This window comes from Micromesistius poutassou, assembly GCF_964030765.1.
Source record: "Micromesistius poutassou genome assembly, contig: SCAFFOLD_4414, whole genome shotgun sequence".
NCBI classification, from domain to species: domain Eukaryota; kingdom Metazoa; phylum Chordata; class Actinopteri; order Gadiformes; family Gadidae; genus Micromesistius; species Micromesistius poutassou.
In genome coordinates, this window is record NW_028177886.1 from 1 (window position 1) to 22,011 (window position 22,011).

General features: G+C 46.1%; 1 protein-coding gene across 1 annotated transcript; it reads right to left on the bottom strand.

Annotated features, from left to right (window-relative positions):
• Positions 1 to 13,977: 13,977 nt before the first annotated feature.
• LOC311374967 (uncharacterized protein) lies at positions 13,978 to 20,526 on the bottom strand (the record flags this gene model as incomplete). The annotated part of the gene is given in 10 exon segments (XM_084490690.1): positions 13,978 to 14,605; positions 14,607 to 15,027; positions 15,994 to 16,302; positions 16,678 to 16,835; positions 16,920 to 17,020; positions 17,202 to 17,344; positions 17,644 to 17,694; positions 19,552 to 19,623; positions 19,762 to 19,911; positions 20,436 to 20,526. Coding segments are annotated over 10 exon segments (1,521 nt in total). The 3' UTR covers positions 13,978 to 14,580.
• Positions 20,527 to 22,011: the final 1,485 nt, after the last annotated feature.

A 22,011-nucleotide genomic window follows, 5' to 3' on the forward strand; every position in this document is an offset into this window, starting at 1 on the left:
TTTAGATTATATTTAATCATTCTTTTTTTTGTTCACTCCGTAAAGCGTCTTTGAGTACATGGAAGAGCGCTACATAAATATATAATATATAAACCGAATGTATTATTATTATTATTTTAAGTGTTAAGTTATTGTGGCTGTACCAGCGGTACCTTGGCGCCATCTGGCGGCCACTAGAGGAACTTCACGCGGTTATGCTACACGACCACACACTTGCGCCCCGTGAGAGATTTTTGAGGAGGTTCACACTCTCAGTCCGAGGGCTACTGTCGCAATCTCCTCCCTGAAGTTCCCCTTGTCCCCGACTGTGAGTAAACCCCCGGTTCTGCGTGGGTCTTGTGATCTGTCAGGGGTTATGAACCGCATTTCTGGAAGAGCAAAGATTCATACCACAATGACACTTACAAACACAACCCGAGCTACACACACTAACTACACACAAACTCATTATCTAGAATTAAACACACACGGGGGGGGGGACTTGTTGGTAAAAATAGTTACGTACTTACTTATACCGTTTATTGTTAAAATATAAATAGATTTAGTGTGTGAGTGTGTAGTGTGTAAGTCAACTCCTGATTCTACAGTTACACAGCGCAGATTTTCTATTTATTTTTTTAAATGAAAATGAGAATAAAAAAGAGAATAAAAAAATAAAGATATCTATATATGTAGATATCTTAATAAGCCGAAAAAAGAAACAGAAACAGAAAAACGGACTGAAATATCTTTTTTGGTTTTGCGATGATGTCACTTCCGGTTGAGCCACTTCCGGTGACGTCACTTCCTGTCAGACTCACCTGTGGATGGCGGACACGTGCGCCGTCTGAATGCACTCAGTCAGCGTCCACCGGGAAGCACCAGAGAGGCAACGCCGTGAGTCTGTTTGATTGTTAGAGGACACGTTTAAGATGATGTGTTACGGTGGGTTCAGTGAAACCATGTTTGATGTTGTTTTTTGTGTTGTTTAAAACGGTCTGGATAGCAACACACACACACAGCATTAGACAGTTTCTATTGTTATTGACAACTATGCACAACGTGATGTTTAGTCAGAAATGGACACACAATATTTTTGTATTCTTTTACTTTTACTGTTCTTTTTACCTTTTATTTTGATTCATGATTCATTTATTTTTTAGTGCACCCTTAGTTAAAACGAGGTTTGCGAACCCATGAAGACAAACAATTTACCAATTAACCAATCAATCAATCAAACACAGAGGCTGGTGGTGGAGGCAAAGAAAAAACGTTTTTCTTTTCTGACGCCTTTGAATCCACACTGATTACTGCAGTATCTACCAACATAATGATACTAATCAGTGAAGGGGACGTCTTTATACACACACACACACACACTGAATTAATTTCAAATACACTCACTCACTCACTCACTCTCCGAATTAATTTCAAATAATAAAGAACAAATTCAGATGTTTCAGTGTATCACATGTAAACGTAGCAGATGAAATGTTTTAATTTCCATTCACAAAAATGGAATTACTTTCATAATGAAAAACATGGCGGCGCACACCTGCATGTAGTTCCTCTGATTATTTGACGGGTCTCGGTGCGGCTCGCGCTGCGTCTCCGTTGAGCCGTCCTGTTTGAAAAAGACGCTGAGCCGTCTCCAGTACACGGTTAATATTGACGTTGTTTTAGAAGTTGAACCGAAACATGGTTGGAAACGTCCGGTTCAAGTTCTAAACGTAACTAACGATCCGTCTGGTCCTTGTTCTCCAGGTTGACCGTCGGGTTAACCAACACTTTTTGTAGTAAAACGGCCCGCTACATCTGGACCTGCTGTGAGTAGGACATTTATTTACAATTGATCTTAATAGTTGTTGTTTTTACTAGGCCTTCTTGATATGTTTAATTATGGTACTTCTGGATGTAATTCGTCCTAAGCTGTTTCTAATTGAGTTCATTGATATTTCTCGCCGGTGACGGGGCTGCTGATGTTTATCAATGACTCCATGATGGAGTTGGCCGGCGGAAGACGTAGGGGGCGGGGCCATGACGTCACGCAATGGCCCCGCATTCGGTCACTGTCGTAGTTAAATGGGAAAAAATAACTTATTTTAATAACTTATTTTGATTGGATTAATCACTAATTGAAACACACACACACACACACACACACACACACACACACACACAAACTAGCTGTAAAACTAATCTCGCTGCTCTCCTTCACAGCTCAAGAAGAAGAAACTGATTCTGTGAGTATAACGATCGAACCATGAAGAAGAAGAAACTGCCAACTGTAAGTCACATTTTATTTTAATGCTTTAATGCTGACAGCGTTTAGTTTGAACCGGTTCTCAGGCCCCGCCCCTCGTAGGCCCTGCCCCGCCCCTGCCCCGCCCCTTAGCCCCGCCACTCGTAGGCCCTGCCCCGCCCCTCGTAGGCCCTGCCCCCCCCTCGTAGGCCCTGCCCCGCCCCTCGTAGTCTCTGCCCCGCCCCTCTCTCTATCTCTCTCTCTCTCTCTCTCTCTCTCTCTCTCTCTCTCTCTCTCTCTCTCTCTCTCTCTTCCCCCCCCCCGTTCTCATGCCTCTCATTCGCCCCTAGAAGATACTTTTCCCGTCCACTTTCCTACTACATTCCTCAACATTGCATCACATCCCGTGTGTGTTGTCCTACTGATAAGGGTGTGGTCTGACTGACCAGAGATGCATGCTAGGGTTCTGCGCTGTTTGAGGCCTTCAGTTCTGTAGACGTTCCCCCTCAGGGGAACCCAAGTGTTTAAGAGGCCGTCGTCACGTCAGTTACATGAACTGGAACGTCCTTCAGGATGGAGACAGGGACTCCTCAAGGAGACACACCGGGGGGCGAGATGTGAGGGCTGTCCCTCTCAGCAACTAGAACCCAACCTGGTTCCTGCACCTGAGAACCACGGAGCACGTTCCAACGTTTCCCTCCATACGCCTTGAAGCCCAAGCCCCAGCCCCCCCACCACTGGTCTGACCCACCAGCCCCCCCACCACTGGTCTGACCCACCAGCCCCCCCACCACTGGTCTGACCCACCAGCCCCCCCACCACTGGTCTGACCCACCAGCCCCCCCACCACTGGTCTGACCCACCAGCCCCCCCACCACTGGTCTGACCCACCAGCCCCCCCACCACTGGTCTGACCCACCAGCCCCCCCACCACTGGTCTGACCCACCAGCCCCCCCACCACTGGTCTGACCCACCAGCCCCCCCACCACTGGTCTGACCCACCAGCCCCCCCACTACTGGTCTGACCCACCAGCCCCCCCCCACCACTGGTCTGACCCACCAGCTCTCCCACAGCTGGTCTCTCCCCTCTCAAAGACCTACATACCCACCACTGGTCTCTCCTCTCCAAAAGACCTACAAACCCAGCGCTGGTCTCTCCGTCAAACCCACCACTGGTCTCTCCTCTCTCAAAGACCTACAAACCCACCATTGGTCTCTCCTCTCTCCAAGACCTACAAACCCAGCGCTGGTCTCTCCATCAAACCCTCCACTGGTCTCTCCATCGAACCCTCCACTGGTCTCTCCTCTCTCAAAGACCTACAAACCCCCCACTGGTCTCCTCTCACAAAGGCCTATATACCCAGCTGTTGGGAAAATCAGTCTGTCTAGTTACTTGACCAGAGAAAATGAGACGGAGAGGTAATAAATTCCGTCAGCACGAGGGCCTCGGATTTATTAAGTAAAATGGTAAAAGTGACACAAGTACATAAAGCGTGAGAGATCGAATATTTTATAAGTCCCTATCAGCGCTGAGGTCGTCTGGAGCTTCGCCTCCTTGGAAGTTCTGCTTCAGAAGAGTGTGAGATGATCTGTGTGGTATGGTCTTATGCTGTGTTTTTCCTCCTATCGAGGTGTGTGTGCTTAGGGTAGGTGTTTGTGTGTGTCTCTGAGTGCACATCTTGACCTTGAGTCTCTGGTCACTGATACAATTTATGAGTGCTCTCTGTCCCTTCTGACCAGGTGCGAGGGGTTCCCAAGGAGTATCTTGGGAGTTATGGGTGCTATGTTATCAGTAGACTGGCTCCAGGGTTTGCGAATGTGTGGTGCATTGTCTGAGTTTTAACTGGCCTCCGGTTCGGGCCTGGATCTGGAGGATGGCCAGTTACTCCTGTGTTGGTTTAAACAAGGATTAACGACGTGATGTATATGTTGTATGTGGTGTGTTTCTTATCATGTGTCGTGCTCATCGGGTTGTATGTGCTCACTCGTGTCCTCCTGCCTCTGCTTCGGGCCTTGATCTGGAGGATGGTCGGTTACTCATGTGTTGGTTCAGATAAGGGTTAAAGGTGTGATGTGTGTGCCTTGTGTGGTGTGTTTCTATCATGTGTCGTGCTCGTTGGGTTGTTTTGCCCATCACAGCACTGGTCTCTCCATCGAACCCTCCACTGGTCTCTCCTCTCAAAGACCTACAAACCCTCCACTGGTCTCTCCTATCTCAAAGACCTACAAACCCTCCACTGGTCTCTCCTCTCTCGTTTGGCTTTGTATTCCTTTGCGTATTGTCATCGTTTGTGTATATACACAATCTGATAACTGAAAATAAAGAGGTGTGATCTTTAACCTGGTACTGTCCAATCTTTATTACCCCAATGTCATGGGGTACTAAGTGTGTGAAGGGCAATCTTTGCATGGCATGGGGCACTACGTCATGTGAGGGGCAATTTTTAACCTGGCATGGGGCACTAAGTGTGAGAGGGGCAATCGTTGCCCTGGCATGGGGCACTAAGTGTGAGAGGGGCAATCGTTGCCCTGGCATGGGGCACTAAGTGTGAGAGGGGCAATCTTTAACCTGGTACTGGGCACTACATGTGTGAGGGGAAATCTACTTCTACTTGGCTTGTATTACCTGAACATTTTAATTTTCAGCTATAGGAGGACGCTACTCTTCCTGAAACACCCTGGAGTGTCTTTTGGTCGGACGTTTCTGGATGACTCAAGTCTGTGGCCTAAATCAAAGAGGATAACAAAGTGGGTGTTCAATACAGCAAGAGCCTGGAGCGATCTAGCATCTGGATCTCAATTCGACCCTTCTACACACTGGACAGGATGACTTGAGTGTCATGCAGCTTGGACTGCAGTGTGACTGAATCATGCAAACAATGGGAAGCGACAATGGCTACTTGGTACAATGGATGATGGACTAACGGCATTCCGAATGGACAGAATCGGATGAGAAACCAACCAACTGATGGAAGATGAACCAGTCTGCGACGTGGCTTCCCTACCTAACCTCAACATGATGGACTGCTAGCCCTCTGGTTCTCCTGTACTCCTGCCCTGAGATCCAAGTCTTTCTCGGGCTGAATTGTAACGACGAGGCTAGTTGGACCTGGGAGATGGGTCCCCCTTGAATCGGAAACCATCTTGGAAACATCCCAACTAGCGTCCCTGTCGAGCTGCAGTTGTGCTCTTCATCAGAAGAGGAGGTGAAGAAAGCCTCACTGGGGCTTCAAGGTCTATGAAGAGGAACGTTGAAATGTGCTCCATGATTCTCTCCTGTAAGAGCTGGGTTGTATTCTAGTCGCCGAGAGGGGGAGCCTCACAGCCTACCCTTTGGCGTTTCTCCTCGGGACTCCCCGTCACGGTCTTGACGGACGTTCCAGGTCATGTAACTGATGTCACGACAGCCTTTTGAAAACTTGGGTTTCTCCTGAGGGGGAACGTCTACAGAACTGCAGGCGTCAGATGGCACAGTATCCCAGCATGCATCTCTGGTCACTCAGATCACACCCTGATCACTAAGGCAACGCTCATGCGATGTGCATGCAATGTTTTAGAGTAGTAAGGAAGTAGACAAAAGGCATGAGAACAGTTTGTTATTTTGTACTGTTGTCAGCCTTGTTTATGGGTGGGATTTATTTGCTTAATGGAGGGGATATGAAATGTATAGTCAATTATTTGTACATGAACCAACAGCAACAAACTACTAGATCTGCTCAAGGTAAGTCTGTTGGCTGTATTTTGCAACGAGACGACCAAAGCACCCCAAGATCTCCATCGTCGTCCAGCTCAAGGTAAGGGGCTTCTGTGGGGGGGGGGGGGGGGGGGGGGTTGGTAGTTAGATTCAAGACCGCTATGTGCACGTGTCTATAAAGATGCTGTCTGACTTCACAGGATCTCCTGGACCAGAGGCAGAGGACCAGCAGGTGACCAGATCCCCAAGACCAGGCATAGGAGACCAGAGGCTGGAGACCAGATCCCGCTGGACCAGGTATGGGACACCAGGGTGATATATTATAATAATAATAATAATACTACTACATTGGATTTGTATAGAGCTCTTCTCGCTCTAAATTATAATGTAGGGTAACTAGATCCCCCTGGACCAGGAATGGGGCACCAGGCTGGACCGGAGGCTGTGGACCAGAGGGTATCCAGATCCCCCTGGACCAGGAATGGGGCACCAGGCTGGACCGGAGGCTGGGGACCGGAGGGTAACCATCACCAAACACTTGACACCTGGAGGTTCTTTTTAATTATTCAATCTTTTTAAATTAACGATCGTAGAGCGTGTTAATTCGTTTTTCCTTCCGATTTTTCATTCTGTGAATTTTAGCCAAAGCTGTGATTTGAGGTAATTACGGTCACATCAGCTGCTACTACTGTAGTTTATCCAGCGTACATCAAGGTGGACACTAAAACACAACTAAAACGTAACCGCTGGTCACACTCACACCTGGTGACGTAACATCACTCTTTTAATGTGTGTTTGTGTTGTGAACAGATGAAGCTGACGACCCACCAGGAGCGAGACGAGGACTACGATGGGACTGCTCCACCTCGCAGGACGTGACTTAAGTCACGGGTTGTCAAGGGTTCCTTGTTTCTCAAGGGTTCCTTGGTTCCTTGGAGGGTTCCTTGGTTCCTTCATGGGTTCCTCATGGTTCAGTGTTAGGGACAGAGTTAGGGTCAGATGGTCTCATGATGAACCGTTGTTTTTTTTGATTCACATCCCAGAATTGTTTCTCTGTGCGCACAGTTGTTGAAATGTCTACTGATGTTGTTTTATGATATAAAATCATTTAAAACCACCTGGCTGTGTGGCTTGTGTGGTCATTTTTATTACACACACGCCTGTTACCCTAATAAGGTAAGGTAACCTCCCCCCTCCTCTATACCCTCACCTCCATCCTCCGCCTCACCTCCCACCTCCCCCCTCCCCTATCCTCCCCCTCCCCTATACCCTCACCTCCATCCTCCCCCCTTACCTCCCCCCTCTACCCTCACCTCCTCCCTAATCTTCCCTATTCCCTATCCTCCCCCTCCCCTATCCTCCTCTTCTCCTAACCTCCCCCCTCCCCTAACCCTGACCCTAACCATAACCTTGACCTCCCCTCAACCCTATACCCTCCCCCATACCCTAACCTCCCCCTCCCCTATACCCTCACCTCCATCCTCCCCTATACCCTAACCTCCCCCTCCCCTATACCCTAACCTCCCCCTCCCCTATACCCTAACCTCCATCCTCCTCTATACCCTCACCTCCATCCTCCCCTATACCCTAACCTCCCCCTCCCCCATACCCTAACCTCCCTCTCCCCTATACCCTCACCTCCATCCTCCCCTATAACCTAACCTCCCCCCTCCTCCTCAGAGTGTATCTAATGTACCCCTCTCCTCCTCCTCAGAGTGTATCTAATGTACCCCTCTCCTCCTCCTCAGAGTGTATCTAATGTACCCCTCTCCTCCTCCTCAGAGTGTATCTAATGTACCCCTCTCCTCCTCCTCAGAGTGTATCTAATGTACCCCTCTCCTCCTCCTCCTCCTCAGAGTGTATCTAATGTACCCCTCTCCTCCTCCTCCTCAGAGTGTATCTAATGTACCCCTCTCCTCCTCCTCAGAGTGGATCTAATGTACCCCTCTCCTCCTCCTCCTCCTCCTCAGTGTATCTAATGTACCCCTCTCCTCCTCCTCCTCAGAGTGGATCTAATGTACCCCTCTCCTCCTCCTCCTCAGAGTGGATCTAATGTACCCCTCTCCTCCTCCTCCTCAGAGTGGATCTAATGTACCCCTCTCCTCCTCCTCCTCAGAGTGGATCTAATGTACCACTCTCCTCCTCCTCCTCCTCCTCAGAGTGGATCTAATGTACCCCTCTCCTCCTCCTCCTCCTCAGAGTGGATCTAATGTACCCCTCTCCTCCTCCTCCTCCTCAGAGTGGATCTAATGTACCCCTCTCCTCCTCCTCCTCCTCAGAGTGGATCTAATGTACCCCTCTCCTCCTCCTCCTCCTCAGAGTGGATCTAATGTACCCCTCTCCTCCTCCTCCTCCTCCTCAGAGTGGATCTAATGTACCCCTCTCCTCCTCCTCCTCCTGCTCCTCCTCAGACGGAAGAGGAGAAAATGTCTTCCTCTAACTCCCAGTTTCTCATTTGGAGCGTGGGGAGAGAGAAGCCGTTTCTCAATTTGCGTTCTCGTGTGTTCTCTTGTACTTGCGTTCTCGATAAACGTCATCAGTGGTAGCCCAAGCACTGTTCCAATTCCAAGTACGCGAGAACGCGAGTACTGTCGTAAAACCCGGAAGTGTTCTTGATGCGTTCTCGATGAGGCCGTTCTACCGAGGATGCATCGGAGGTGACTCGTGTGGACTTGGGACCGTTAAATATCCCAGAATGCATCATCGAGTCCGCTGCTGTTCCAATTGCAGGTGCGTACTCGCGTTCTCGGAAGTCTGTACTTGAAAGTCCGGACTTGCCAAGTACGTACTTCCAAGTCCGCGAGAACGTAGTCCGCGTACTTGGTATTGAGAAACGGCTTAAGTTTAGTTAAGTTAGTTTAGTTTCTTAGTTTCCTCAACAACGCGTCCTCTCCTGGCCCCACGGACACGTGTGTGTGTGTGTGTGTGTGTGTGTGTGTGTGTGTGTGTGTGTGTGTGTGTGTGTGTGTGTGTGTGTGTGTGTGTGTGTGTGTGTGTGTGTGTGTGTGTGTGTGTGTGTGTGTGTGTGTGTGTGTGTGTGTGTGTGTGTGTGGTTCTACTAACGTGTAATTAACATAACATAATTGCTAGGCATCGTAACATCGTAACATAATTTCCTGTTATAATGAGGCTGATATAGTTATAGGAACAAATAATAAATAATAAAGCTGTTGAGAACTCTTCTATTAAAGCTTCATTACTCTTTATAATTAGTCTTATAAAGTTATAGTAAATACTCTTTATAATTAGTCTTATAAAGTTATAGCAAATACTCTACATAATTAGTCTTATAAAGTTGTAGTAAATACTCTTTATAATTAGTCTTATAAAGTTATAGTAAATACTCTTTATAATTAGTCTTATAAAGTTATAGTAAATACTCTTTATAATTAGTCTTATGAAGTTATAGTAAATACCCTTTATAATTAGTCTTATAAAGTTATAGTAAATACTCTTTATAATTAGTATATAATTAGACAAACAGACAGCTGCTCGACTGCGGAACTAAAGTCTGGGACTCTTTTGGGGGACGGACGCCCTGTGTTACCGGGGTGGTAAACAAGCCATTAAATCAACACCTTTAACTCCACCTGTGTCTTCTGTTGATCAATACACCTCAGATTATTACAACATAGGGTATGATCATGCGTTTTATTCGTACAAACAGAACGTGTGTGCGTTTTAAACTCCCCGTTTTAATCCCGCTTTGCGTGCGGTCCCGTTCCTCGCCACTAGATGTCGCTGTTCAGTCTGTTCCCATTTTACATTACACCTTTATTAGACAGTGTTCATATAAAACATATATTATTCAGTCTGTTCCCATTTTACATTACACACACACACACACACGCATTGAATTACAAATAATAAATAACAAATTCTGATGTTTCAAAGTATCACATGTAAACGTAATGGATGAAATGTTTTAATTTAGTACTTTCTATACATTTACATTTAGGGACTTTAGGGATTCGTTCTAAACCTTTTAAGAAGACGGTGGTGTCATCGGCCAGTCGGCTCATAATGATCTGTTCATCGAAAACATTCAGCTTGACAACATCAGAGTTTAGAATAAGAACGGCCAACATTTCTTCTGCCTAAACAAAGAGGAACGGGGAGACGTTGCGTCCTTGTTGAAGCCCTCTATTGACGGTGAAGCGAGGGGGGGGGGGGGGTGCTCCTGAACTAGTGCTGCCGTTGTAAAATGATTCTGTTATGTTACAGAATCGAGGTCCAGATCCGTACATATGCACGACTTTAAACAGGAGCTGATGTTGTGACGTATCAAACGCCTTGTAGGAGTCAGGGGATAAAACGACCCCTTTGTCCTCTAGCGGACGGCTGTGCTCCAGAAGGTCACTAGCCTCATATTGTTACGTACAGACCTGTTGCTCCTTTGAACCGTTTTAATGTGTCAGTGTAAATGTGGGTTAGTCATTTATAATCGTTGTTTAATAGTGAAATTGGACGATAGTTATCTAAAAACAGATCTAAAATAGATAGATTAAATCTAAAATATAATCACAATCTTAACAACAAGCGTGACGCTGTTAGGTTTATTTTATTACATGAATTGCGTTTCTTTGAACACCGATCTGGGTAACCTGTGGCGTGATAAGGAGCTACGGTAACCATGGGGATGATATATCCCGCCCACCGGCGGAGCCGATACCGGATATCCGGATCTAAACTTCCTCCTCCGTGGGCGGGTCTTTGTCTACAGTCCGACCAGCAACTTTAAACGCAAGTATTGAGTTGGAGCTTATATTTTAATTTGCAGACGAGTCTACCGTTGCTCTACTCCCGTTTTCTACACACGACGTGTTTTAATACAGTTTCATGTTTTTTAGAGCTTAACCGAAGTTCAACTCGTATGAATTCGCCTTCCTGGCCACAGAAAATATATACTGCGCGCAGTTCTCGTTTTGTCCACCAGAGGGCAGGCGTTGACCGACTGAATATTGGCGTGTGTGGGAATATTTTTTAATTTATAACTTATTGTGTGAAAAAAATCAAAACTTTAAAAACAGCGGTGTTCGTCTTGTATTGTGGCCTGTAATGTGTAGTTATATATTTTTATTTTTAGAGATTAAGCGAAGTTCAACTCGTTCCTGACCACAAAATATATGCTGCGTGCAGTTCTCGTTTTGTCCACCAGAGGGCAGGCGTTGACTGGCTGTGAATCAAAGCGTGTGTGGGAACGTTTTTAATTTGTAACTTTATTAATATAATTATAATAAAATAAATATTATTATATAATTATATATTATTATACTTATTAAATAATAATATAATTAATTATTTAATAAGGTGCAGCACATTTCTCCTATAAGAGCACAGACTCCTCCTTGTTCCGCCAGTAACCAATCACAGGGCTTGCCTGTTTTGCCAAAGTCATTTGTCTTGTGGCACGCAGCTGCTCACCTAGCGCAGATAAAGCGTCGTCCGTGTAATTAACGAACCTCTGTTGATTATAATAAACGCAGTTCATCCGGTCTGCGTTCTTCACCAGCCCGATCATTGGGGAGAGAGCTTCACCCCCTCCTGCTCCCTGGTTCCTAGCCTTGTGTTTACGGGCTGCTCCCCTGGGTGGTCCTCTCCGCTCCGTTTGTATCTCTGGCTCCGGGCCGCTCTTTCCCTCCTACCTTTGTCAGCGTCTCCTAAGCTGGTGTGGTCCTCCTTTATGAGGGATCAGCACAACGTGGGTCACTGCTGGCAGCCTCGCACCGCCTCCCTTTCCAAACTGTAGGGAGTGTGGATCTGAGAGTCTCGTCACCACACGACCACAACTGATCCAGAGACACTTCATCCTGGCTCTGGAATAAACACTCATTATATGCCAGTAGCACATTAAACACATGACCCTCTTTAAGCTGACTACTGTCGTGTATTGTCATTGTTGAAAAATTACTTGTTTATTGCTTACTGTTTCTGATTTTGTTCATTACTTCAGAAAGGATTGACTGATTTGTAGTCGTAGGTATATCAGAGTCTACGGTTAATATTTTATTTGCCTTGGTTGTAACATTATCCTCTCCTGGTTTGGTTGTGGGGGTCGTTATTACCTCGTCCTGCATGGTCGTTGCAGGACGCCCCCCCCCCCCCCCCCGCGACCGGGTCTCCGCCCTGGGGGGGCTACAGCACCCCTACTTCAACTCACTGCCACCTCCCAGCATGCACCTGAGAGACACTAAGAACTACACCTCCCAGCATGCACCTGAGAGACACTAAGAACTACGCCTCCCAGCATGCACCTGAGAGACAGGAAGAACTACGCCTCCCAGCATGCACCTGAGAGACAATAAGAACTAGACCTCCCAGCATGCACCTGAGAGACAGGAAGAACTACGCCTCCCAGCATGCACCTGAGAGACAATAAGAACTACACCTCCCAGCATGCACCTGAGAGACAATAAGAACTACACCTCCCAGCATGCACCTGATGCACCATAGCAACGCGTGATACACTGCACTATACACAATATACACGCACACACTGGGATTGGGATCACTGCGACCAGTGATCCCAATCCCATGTGTGTGCGTGTGTCCGGCCGTCTGTCTGTGGTTTCTTTCTACAACGGACAGAGAGACACTGAGGCCCCCCCCCCCCCCTAACCAAAACCCAGGGAGGAGGTCCCAGAATAATATCAGAACAACATTTGTTGTTTTATTTATAATTTCTGATTAACAAATTATTATTGTTAAGGCACTTATGTAACATTATTTAGTAATAAAAGGAGAATGATGATGGGCTGAACACACGAGAACATTCAGTTGGATCCACTGAGTTGTTTATTAAAATTATGCTTCATTAACAAATGCAACAGAAAAATAGTTCCTTACATGTACACAATAAACACAAGGACTGAAACAATAGAAGCTGCAGACTTTACTAATCATAAACAGGTGTGCACGTATCTTTAATAACTGAACATGTTCTGCTGCCGTTTGGTTCCCAACAGAACACCAGGAATCAATACTCAGTTTAAAGTCATTTACAACACAGACCTCCTGGTTATTATGAATGAAATATAAAATCTGCTTTAAATCAGGTTCCTTTGGCACCGAGCTGCTCTATTCACACTAACACTGAAGTAATGCATACTAGCCTTTCATGGCTCACAGTAAAACAAACAATCTCTCTTAACCTCTTGTTGTTCCTAAGGTCAGTCTTAAACTGCAAAAGACCCGCCTTCTTTGCTGAAGGTCTAGTCAGTGTGTCTGACAGACACGGTCATAGCACTAGAGGAGCAAGTAAAGGACAGCTAGCTTTACCCAGACCGAGGTCCAATCTACTGAAAAATACCATCATTTACACAACTATTTCATTATGGAATGAACGACCAAAAAAACATACGTTCTAGCAAAAATAGCAAATACAACTTTAAAAAGTCTGCAAAAAAATCATGTGGTCCATAATGTATATACATTTTTAATGTTGTCATTTCTTTTTGTAGCCTTCATATCTTTTTTAAACTTTTTTATTAGTCTATTTCTATTTGAGTTTGACATAAGGTCAAACAAGTGATTGTCTGTTGTCTATATTTGATGTTTGGGACCCAGGAAGACTAGCTCTCTCTCTGGTGTGTTGCTAATCGGGATCCTAATGAATCTAATCTCATCTAAATCATCCTTGTTAGGATTAGGACAAAAGTGATGATCAGAGCCCTGGAGAATAAAATATGTTAATGTATGAAAATGGACAAATATTGTAGCATAAAAAAAACATGTGATTTACCATCAATAGGTATTTAATATACATTTCAAATTAAAAATGAAATCTTAATAAAACCTGCTCAGGTAACCCTATGGAAGATCTTAAAAGTCTCTTCCTTTCATGGTTTACCAGCATCAACTTTTAGGAAGCCCCATAAAAAGGAGGGGGAGAGGGAGACGGGGGGGGGAGGAGGGGGAGAGGGAGACGGGGGGGGGAGGAGGGGTAGACGAGGGGGAAGGAGGGGGAGCGGGAGACGAGGGGGAGAGGGAGACAGGGGGAGGGGGAGAGGGAGACTAGGGGGAGGGAGACGGGTGGGAGGAGGGGGAGGGAGGAGGGGGAGAGGGAGACGGGGGGACGGAGGGAGAGGATAGACGAGAGAGAAAGAGCGAGAGGGATAGAGAGGGAGAAAAAGAGACAGAGACAGAGAGACAGGGGCGTGGGAAGTAGGGGTGCGGCAGGTGCAGCAGCACCCCCTGGTGGCGGAGTTTAAAAATCTTTTTTTGTATTTTTTTGTAATATCTCTTTGGTTCCAGGACATTTTGTATGTCACGTTTGGGGAACGGGGCGAAGAGAGGGATGACAATCTCAACTATCCTCACTGTTCATTGACCTATCAGATTTGCGTGGACGCGACAGTGATCAGCCTAAAGCCGCGCTCACGCCAAAAGAGACGGGGCGGCGCCGATCTGTACAAAGTCAACGTATAGACGCGCTCCGGGTGACAGGCGCCTGGAACGCCTCCGTTAAGCCCACAGACCTTACGTGGACCGTAACCCCCCCCCCGCCCCCAACAACTTGTTTTGTGTGTGTGTGTGTGTGTGTGCCCGCCCCGCCGCTCTTTTTTTCTTTCTACAACCGACACAGAGACACTGACCCCAACACTACCCTAAACCCAGGGAGGAGGTCCTCCTGGGTGAAGGTGGACCTGAAGGTGTGGATGTGTGTCAGTGTGTCTGAGGACCCTCCTCGGGACACTCTGTAGAAGGACAGAGTGCCAGCAGGCCGGTCCAGATACACTCCTACTCTGGTAGAGCCAGCGGGGGGGAGACGTATGGCTGTCCGTCTACCGTTGTACCAGTCAGAGTAACCATCATCATCACACTCAAGACTCCAGGACTTGTTGTTCATTCCAAGCCCGCTGTCACCATCCCATCCTCTCCTTGTGATTCCTCTGTATGTCACTCCTATATAAACACCTCCTTCCCACTCTACCTCCCAGTAACAGCGGCCAGTCAGAGCCTCTCTACACAACACCTGGTACCAGACGTCAAATCTCTCTGGGTGATCCGGATACGACCGGTCCTCTCCGACCCGCGTCACCTTTCTGTTGTCCTCAGACAGAGAGAGTTCTCTGTGGGCTGTGTTTGGGTCCAGTGTGAGTTCACAGGCATCTGACGGGAGAACAAGACATTATATTATTCATAATTCCCGAGATATTCCAGGTTATTTGCCCAAAATCCCCCCATTCGTTTGCATTGGAAAATTAAAAAAATGCTGATTCATGCTTGAGCCCCCGCGACCCGACCTGACCCCGGATAAGGATGAGGATTTGTTTTCAGTTGGTATATATATATATGTATATATATATATATATAATTTTGTATACGTGTATATATATACACATACATTTATGAATATATATATATATATATATATATATATATATATTTATTTATAAAACGGGTGGCTTAAATCAAGCGATCTGATTGGTTCCCAACTGTTGTATATTGAGCGTATACACACAGCTATGACGCCCGTTCAGTTTACAGAGTTCAGTATCACTCCGCGCCTAACTTGAACTGTTGTTTATTTATGTATAAAAGCAATAGCATAGTTCACTGAAGCCTAAAAAACATGTTGATTGCTGGAGGGGGGTGGAAATGTTGTAAAGCAATAGGCACACGGTGAGTGAACTCGACAGTAGGCTAAATTGCCGGCGAACCGAGCTACCGTCTCTAGCCTTCTCTCTGAAGGACGCTACAGTGTGTTGCATAGCAACGGCCGTACACTTTGCCGGCAGCCAGGAGGGACTACTTTTTTGTATTCGTTAAAAAAAATGCTTTTCCGACTTTCTAGCTTTTTCAAAATTGAGGGTTTCTATGACTTTCATTTCGCCATACATACGTAACCGTTTTATAAAAGCAATAGATCACTTCAGTCAGTGGTATACGCTCATTATACCACAGTGAAGGGGCGTTGTCCGTCCCGACGCACAGCGGAGGGACGGCGACCCCCTTCACTGTGGTATAATGAACGACACAGCCTGTCGTGATCTATTGCTTAAATATATACACACCTCAACAACAACGTTATAAATACATCAACAACAAACGTCTCTCCTTGGATCCAGATCTTACCAAAGACAAGCAGCTCAGCGGTGTGATTGGCCGTGCCAGCGCTGTTGCTCGCCACGCAGCAGACCTTGTTCACGCCAGACATCACCCCTCTGACGAAGAGGAACCCCCTCTCCACCCAGGCCTCTGATTGGTCGTCTGTGCCGTTCCTCTCCAGGGGCCTGCCGTTGTGGAGCCACTCGACGGTGGGCTCCGGCGTGCCGCTGGCATCGCAGGTGTAGCGGGCCGTTTGGCCCACGGGCAACACCTGGGTAGTGGAGTGGAACTTTGTGATGCTGGGGGCCTCCTCCTCCTCCGTGGGCATCACTGAACCTGAAGAAACCAGGAGGAGAGGAGTGAACGTTTACAACACGTATCTAGAGATGCACCATCAGACACTCCCTTCACTCTCTCCTAATACAGGTTCACAGTAGACCACAATAGAAACCTGGCCTTAATAGACCACAGTAGAAACATGGTAGACCACAATAGAAACATGGTCTTAGTAGACCACAATATAAACATGACCTTAGTAGACCACAATAGAAACATGGCATTAGTAGACCACAATAGAAACCTGACCTTAGTAGACCTAAACACACCCAACCACCTTTCCACTCATAAAGAGTATATTTACTGTGTCTACGGCACAGAGAACAGAAAGGAGGAACCGTTCTCCACTCATGAACACAAACAAAGTCTACGGACCCTCTTTGTCCAGCTCAGCCTCCAGATGATCCAGGTCCACGGCCTTCTCACAGATCCAGTGGTGCAGTCTGTCACACGGTTGTCTGGACCAGCCGTCCTCCCCTGCTACGACACAGACTTCTGCTCCGCTGTCATCGCCTGGTTTAGCGCGTCTCAAACTGAGAACCACGAAGAGGAGACAGTGGAGGTCACTCTGTCACTCTCAGAGAAGAGATGCTGCTGAACAGAGTCATCAGCCTTACCTTGAGGTCATGGGGGTACCATCCACCCACTTGAAGGTCCCCTTTTTGTCTCTACTGCTCAGTCCAATCCAGGAACGCTCGAACATTCTGCTGAGAAACCCCTGTTTCCAAAGGTAATAGCATCTGTTGTCATGACAACACAGCTGAACACACACACACATGCAATCTCTCTCTCTCTCACACACACTCACACAATGTCTCTCTCTCACACACACTCACACAATGTCTCTCTCTCTCACACACACTCACACAATGTCTCTCCCCACACACACACACACACACCTGTTCTTCTCTGCTGTTGATAACCACCAGGTCTGCGTTTCTCCGCAGACAGTCTTCTCTACTGGCCTTCCAGCTCTTCTTAGTGGTAGACATAAGGTAGAAACTCTGGTCGTAAAACATCCAGCCCTGAAGCGCCAATTCATCTGTTGAATGTAAAAGAAAATCCTTAACAAACACAGAACTGCTTATCTTACCGTCTTCATTACTGGCACACAACCCTGAGACCTGACCTTAACAGACCACAATAGAAGCACAACCTTAATAGACGTCAATAGAAGCATGACCCTAATAGACGACAATAGAAAAATGTCTTTAGTAGACCACATTTATTTGGTGGTAGTTTAACACGGTCTATGCTCTGTTAGCCTGACAATATAAAATGTGAAGTTATAATGAAGAGGGGATGTTCAGATTGATGTAATAACTTGGATAAAACCCTCACCGAGTTCATCCAGTAAGCGCTCTCTCCCCTCCTTCCAAGGTGACGGTGTGTCTAGGACAGGACAGAGGAGTACAGAAGGAATGAGCTCTAAAACAGAACGACATCGTCTCTAAACGTCACAGGACCCACAACCAACCAACCAAACACAAAGTCCATCCCCCCTGAAAGAGAACATGACATATTATTAATATTAATACCAATTAAAATAACAATAACTATAATTATCAATATCATTATCGTAGCTATTGTTACAATCATTCATATTATTAACACTAATTCTAACAAAAACAATAATGATCATTATCATTGCTATTATTACAATCATTAATATGATTATAACTGTTATTATTCTAACTAGTCCGCGTTGCGCTCAACCTCTAGGTGGACTTAAACCCAGAGCTATAACGTGGAATCCCTGGTCGATAATGGAACACATTTCTGAGCGCATAATATAATAACATTTTACCGATAATGTTACAACGTATAACATATTGGTTCACCTGTTACATAATGAAGCAAGCATAATCATTTTCTCCTCACGCTATGAAGCAAGCATAATCATTTGAAGTCCACCCCATTGTCGCCGCATTTGTATATCAGGAGATTCGACCCTGAGGGTGATTCACACTTGATGCTTTATATGCGGACATCAATGTCGTTCAGACATCAGTAGAATCAAGGGGGTGGGCTTGCAAGGGGCGGGATATGACGTAGGGTCTAAGTTCGCAAGAGGCGGGACAGCACGGAGGCAGAACGGGCAGAACTCATCGCGATCATCTTAAATGTTGCTGCGACGATGCGTCATATATTCCGTTGCATTCACAACATCCGAAGCATCGATTGATGAAGGATTGGAGCGTGAGTTAGAGACGACGAAGGAGAAAGGCGTGGCCGACCACTGTGTTACCGGAGAAAGAGAGTGTATTTTATAGCTTGATTTCCCATATAACAAACACTGGGACAAATGTAGTTGATTTCTGTGTTTAAACAGGGTGAGAAAACAGGGAGTGGAAGGACGGGACCACATAATGTTCAGCTAACTGTTGTCAATAATCATTTTCTATACACCTGTGCAGCTGTGAACTCATGTATTGAAGTTTATTGTATGATGTGTACTTTTAGGGTTATGAAAGGACCTATCTTTTAGCGTTCACCACAAATGACTCTTAAAAGCAGTGCCAACATTTAAATATTTTTTGACCATTCAGGGAACAAAAGGCTGATTATCATTTAGGGGGCCACTCGATGACACGCCAATGCTGACCGAAGCGTCATCAACACTTTATTTAAAAATAAATAAAGTTTTGCAAAGAAGTGTAGTCTACAATAGACATGAGGTCTGAGCTGGGAGAGTGTGTCGACGGCGGGGCTGTGGTCTCCATCTTGCCGTTGTCTTTCACCGTCTGCGTCCGCGTGTGTGCAGTGTGTGTATGCCCGTGCATGTGTGTGCGTGCGTGTGTGCATGTGTGTGCGGTGTGTGTGTATGCGGTGTCCTGTGCTGCCTTTGTCTTGTAACGTGTGTGTTCGTGCACATGTGTGTGTGTGTGGTGTGTGCGTGCATGTGTGTGTGTGTGTGTGTGCGTGTGGTGTATGTGTGCGTTTGCACGTGTGTGTGTGTGTGTGTGTGTGTGTGCGTGCGTGCGTGCGGTGTATGTGTGCGTTTGCGTGTGCTGTGTGTGTGTGTGTGTGTGTGTGTGAGCTGCAGGCTGCTTGGCACGTGCGCGTTGACCAACTGTGCAGAGCAACTTGTCCGACAGGCCTGCTGCTACATAGTAGTAAGATCATTCATATTATTAACACTAATTCTAACAAAAACAATAATTATCATCATCATTGCTATTACTACAATCATTAATATGATCATAACTGTATTGTAATTATATTCAGGATGATATGATTCAGACTCACTGAAGCGCAGGGAGATGAGGAGAATACTCAGCAGTCCGATGCTCACAACGACAGCGATGTGCAACCATAGAACTGTTCAGGAGTAGGACACACACACACACACACACACACACACGGTCACTTTGGCTAAAAAAGTTTTCGAAACATCAATCTTAAATGTATGTGGAGGAAAACATTAAAAATTTTAATTCTCTAAAAAGGGGCACCTACCAAATCTTCTCTTCCTGGTCTCCCTCCGGTCCAAAGACGTGTCCTCAGGTTCCTCAGAGGGTCCAGGGTCCGGTTCAGACATGGTGACCATGGTTACTCTCTGATGGCCTTCACTGCTTCTGAACCTAGCCTCCATCTTTGCTCTGTCAGCTGGAAAAAAAGACATCACGTGTTTTAATTCTCCATTACGTGTTGCGAAATGTTTTTCTTCAACGCTTATCTGATGTCCTCCTTTTGACACACAGACTCACTGATGCACTCAAGCGCACACACACGGACACACAGAGTATGTTCATACATATATTCACACTGCGTGGCCACCATTGTGGTAATGAAAATACTAAACTTGTGTTCGGCTGTAAAGTTACTCTGCACTCTGTTCCACGTATATAACAAACATATATCATGAAACACACAACTACTTGAGATGCCTATCAGTAGTCCGTAACTCACGGGCGTAGTCACAAGTCAAGTAAGGTAACAAAAAAAAAGGGTTTTGCCTAGAACACACACATGTCGTTATTTAGGAGAATAAATCTGTCTCTACGGTCGCTGGTTCATCAGGTCGGTCACTCTGAATTAAAACGTTTGCTAAACGTGAATCTAAAATGCATGCAGATGAAAACATTGTTTACTGGATTAGTTATTTTGAATCCTCTAAAAAGGACACCTACCAAATCTTCTCTTCCTGGTCTGTCTCCGGTTCAAAGACATGTCCTCAGGTTCCTCAGAGGGTCCAGGGTCCGGTTCAGCGATGGTGTCCATGGTTCCTCTCTGACAGCTCTCACTGCTTCTGCTCTCAAGGGTTCAGCTCCGCTATTTCAGCTGGAGAAACCACGTCACAGGTTTGAATTCTGACCAATCGTCAGCCTGCAATCTGATATCATCAGTGTTGCGAAATGTTTGTGTGTGCGTTTGCATTTGCATTTGCGTGTGTGTGAGGTCCAAAAGCACCGTGGGTTTTTCCAGTAGCTGATGTTAACTCTAATGCGTATCATTTCTGTGAAGCCTATCTCTTCTGCCCACGGGGAATTAACGTCCACGCAAACCACTTTTATGTTGATCCTCGATCATTCATGTTTATAATACTTTAACGTTCTTTTATTGGTTCTCCACGACCTGTTTTTGTATTTATTTAGGTCAAATAAAACCCCTTTTTGTCAGCACTCTGTGCTGCTGTTTATTCAAACACTCAAAAACATAGCGAACATTATGGTGGATTTCCCATCACGTTAAAAGACATAGTGGAGCGTGTGTGTGTGTGGTGGATGGTTGAAGCAGCCTCACCTGGCCCCAGTCACACTGATTAGACTCTGGGGCTGGGGGGGGCTGCACACCTGTGACCAATCACAGGCGTGTGTGTGTGTGTGTGTGTGTGTGTGTGTGTATGTATGTGGTGTGTGTGTGTGTGTGTGTGTGTGTGTGTGCGTACGTGGTGTGCGTGTGTGTGTGTGTCGTGCAAGCTGTGATGGACTTGGTCTTGCAGACCAACATTATTCTCAGTTCAGTCCGTACTCATTTTATTTAAAGTAAAATATTCACAAGCCAGGGCAACATGTCTGTGTTTGGCTGTATGGCTCTGCTGTATGGCTCACAGAACCAGATCATCTGAACTAGATCTATTCAACAAGCTATTTGGTTTTGCAAAGAGAATATCATCAAACTATCACCGTTACCCTTTATAATAAGACTCAAATAGTTATTGGAACGAAGGATAATAAGTAATCAAGCTGTTGAGGACTCTTTTATTTATTATAAGTCTTATATAGTAATGAACCAACTTTTTTTTCTTCCAATCTTCATTTCCTCCTTTGCACCGCTGCGTCTCCAGCTACAGGACGCGACACCCTGAGTCTTCTTATCTGTGGTCTGTGTGTGCCTGTGTGCCTGTGCGTAGTCTTGTTTTCTTCCATGTCATCAGAATTATAATTAATATTATATAGAATTAATAATTCTAGAATGTATTTGACAATATGTTCTCAGCCAGGGCAACACGTCTGTATTTGGCGGGACGGCAAATGGGACGGAGAGAGAGAGAGAGGAAGGGTTCTCACGAAACTTGAAAACCAACCTGGGGCTGGGGGAGGCTGCACACCTGCTGCTCGTTGACCAATCAGTGGTCAGCAGGTTAACGGACGCTCACTCTGAGCCACAGTGTCGTCCAATCACAGGGAGAGGGTTGGGCTCACAGAAGCCTTCAGGGCGTGTTTGGAATCGAACCTGGAACCTCTGAGACACAGCAGACACTAC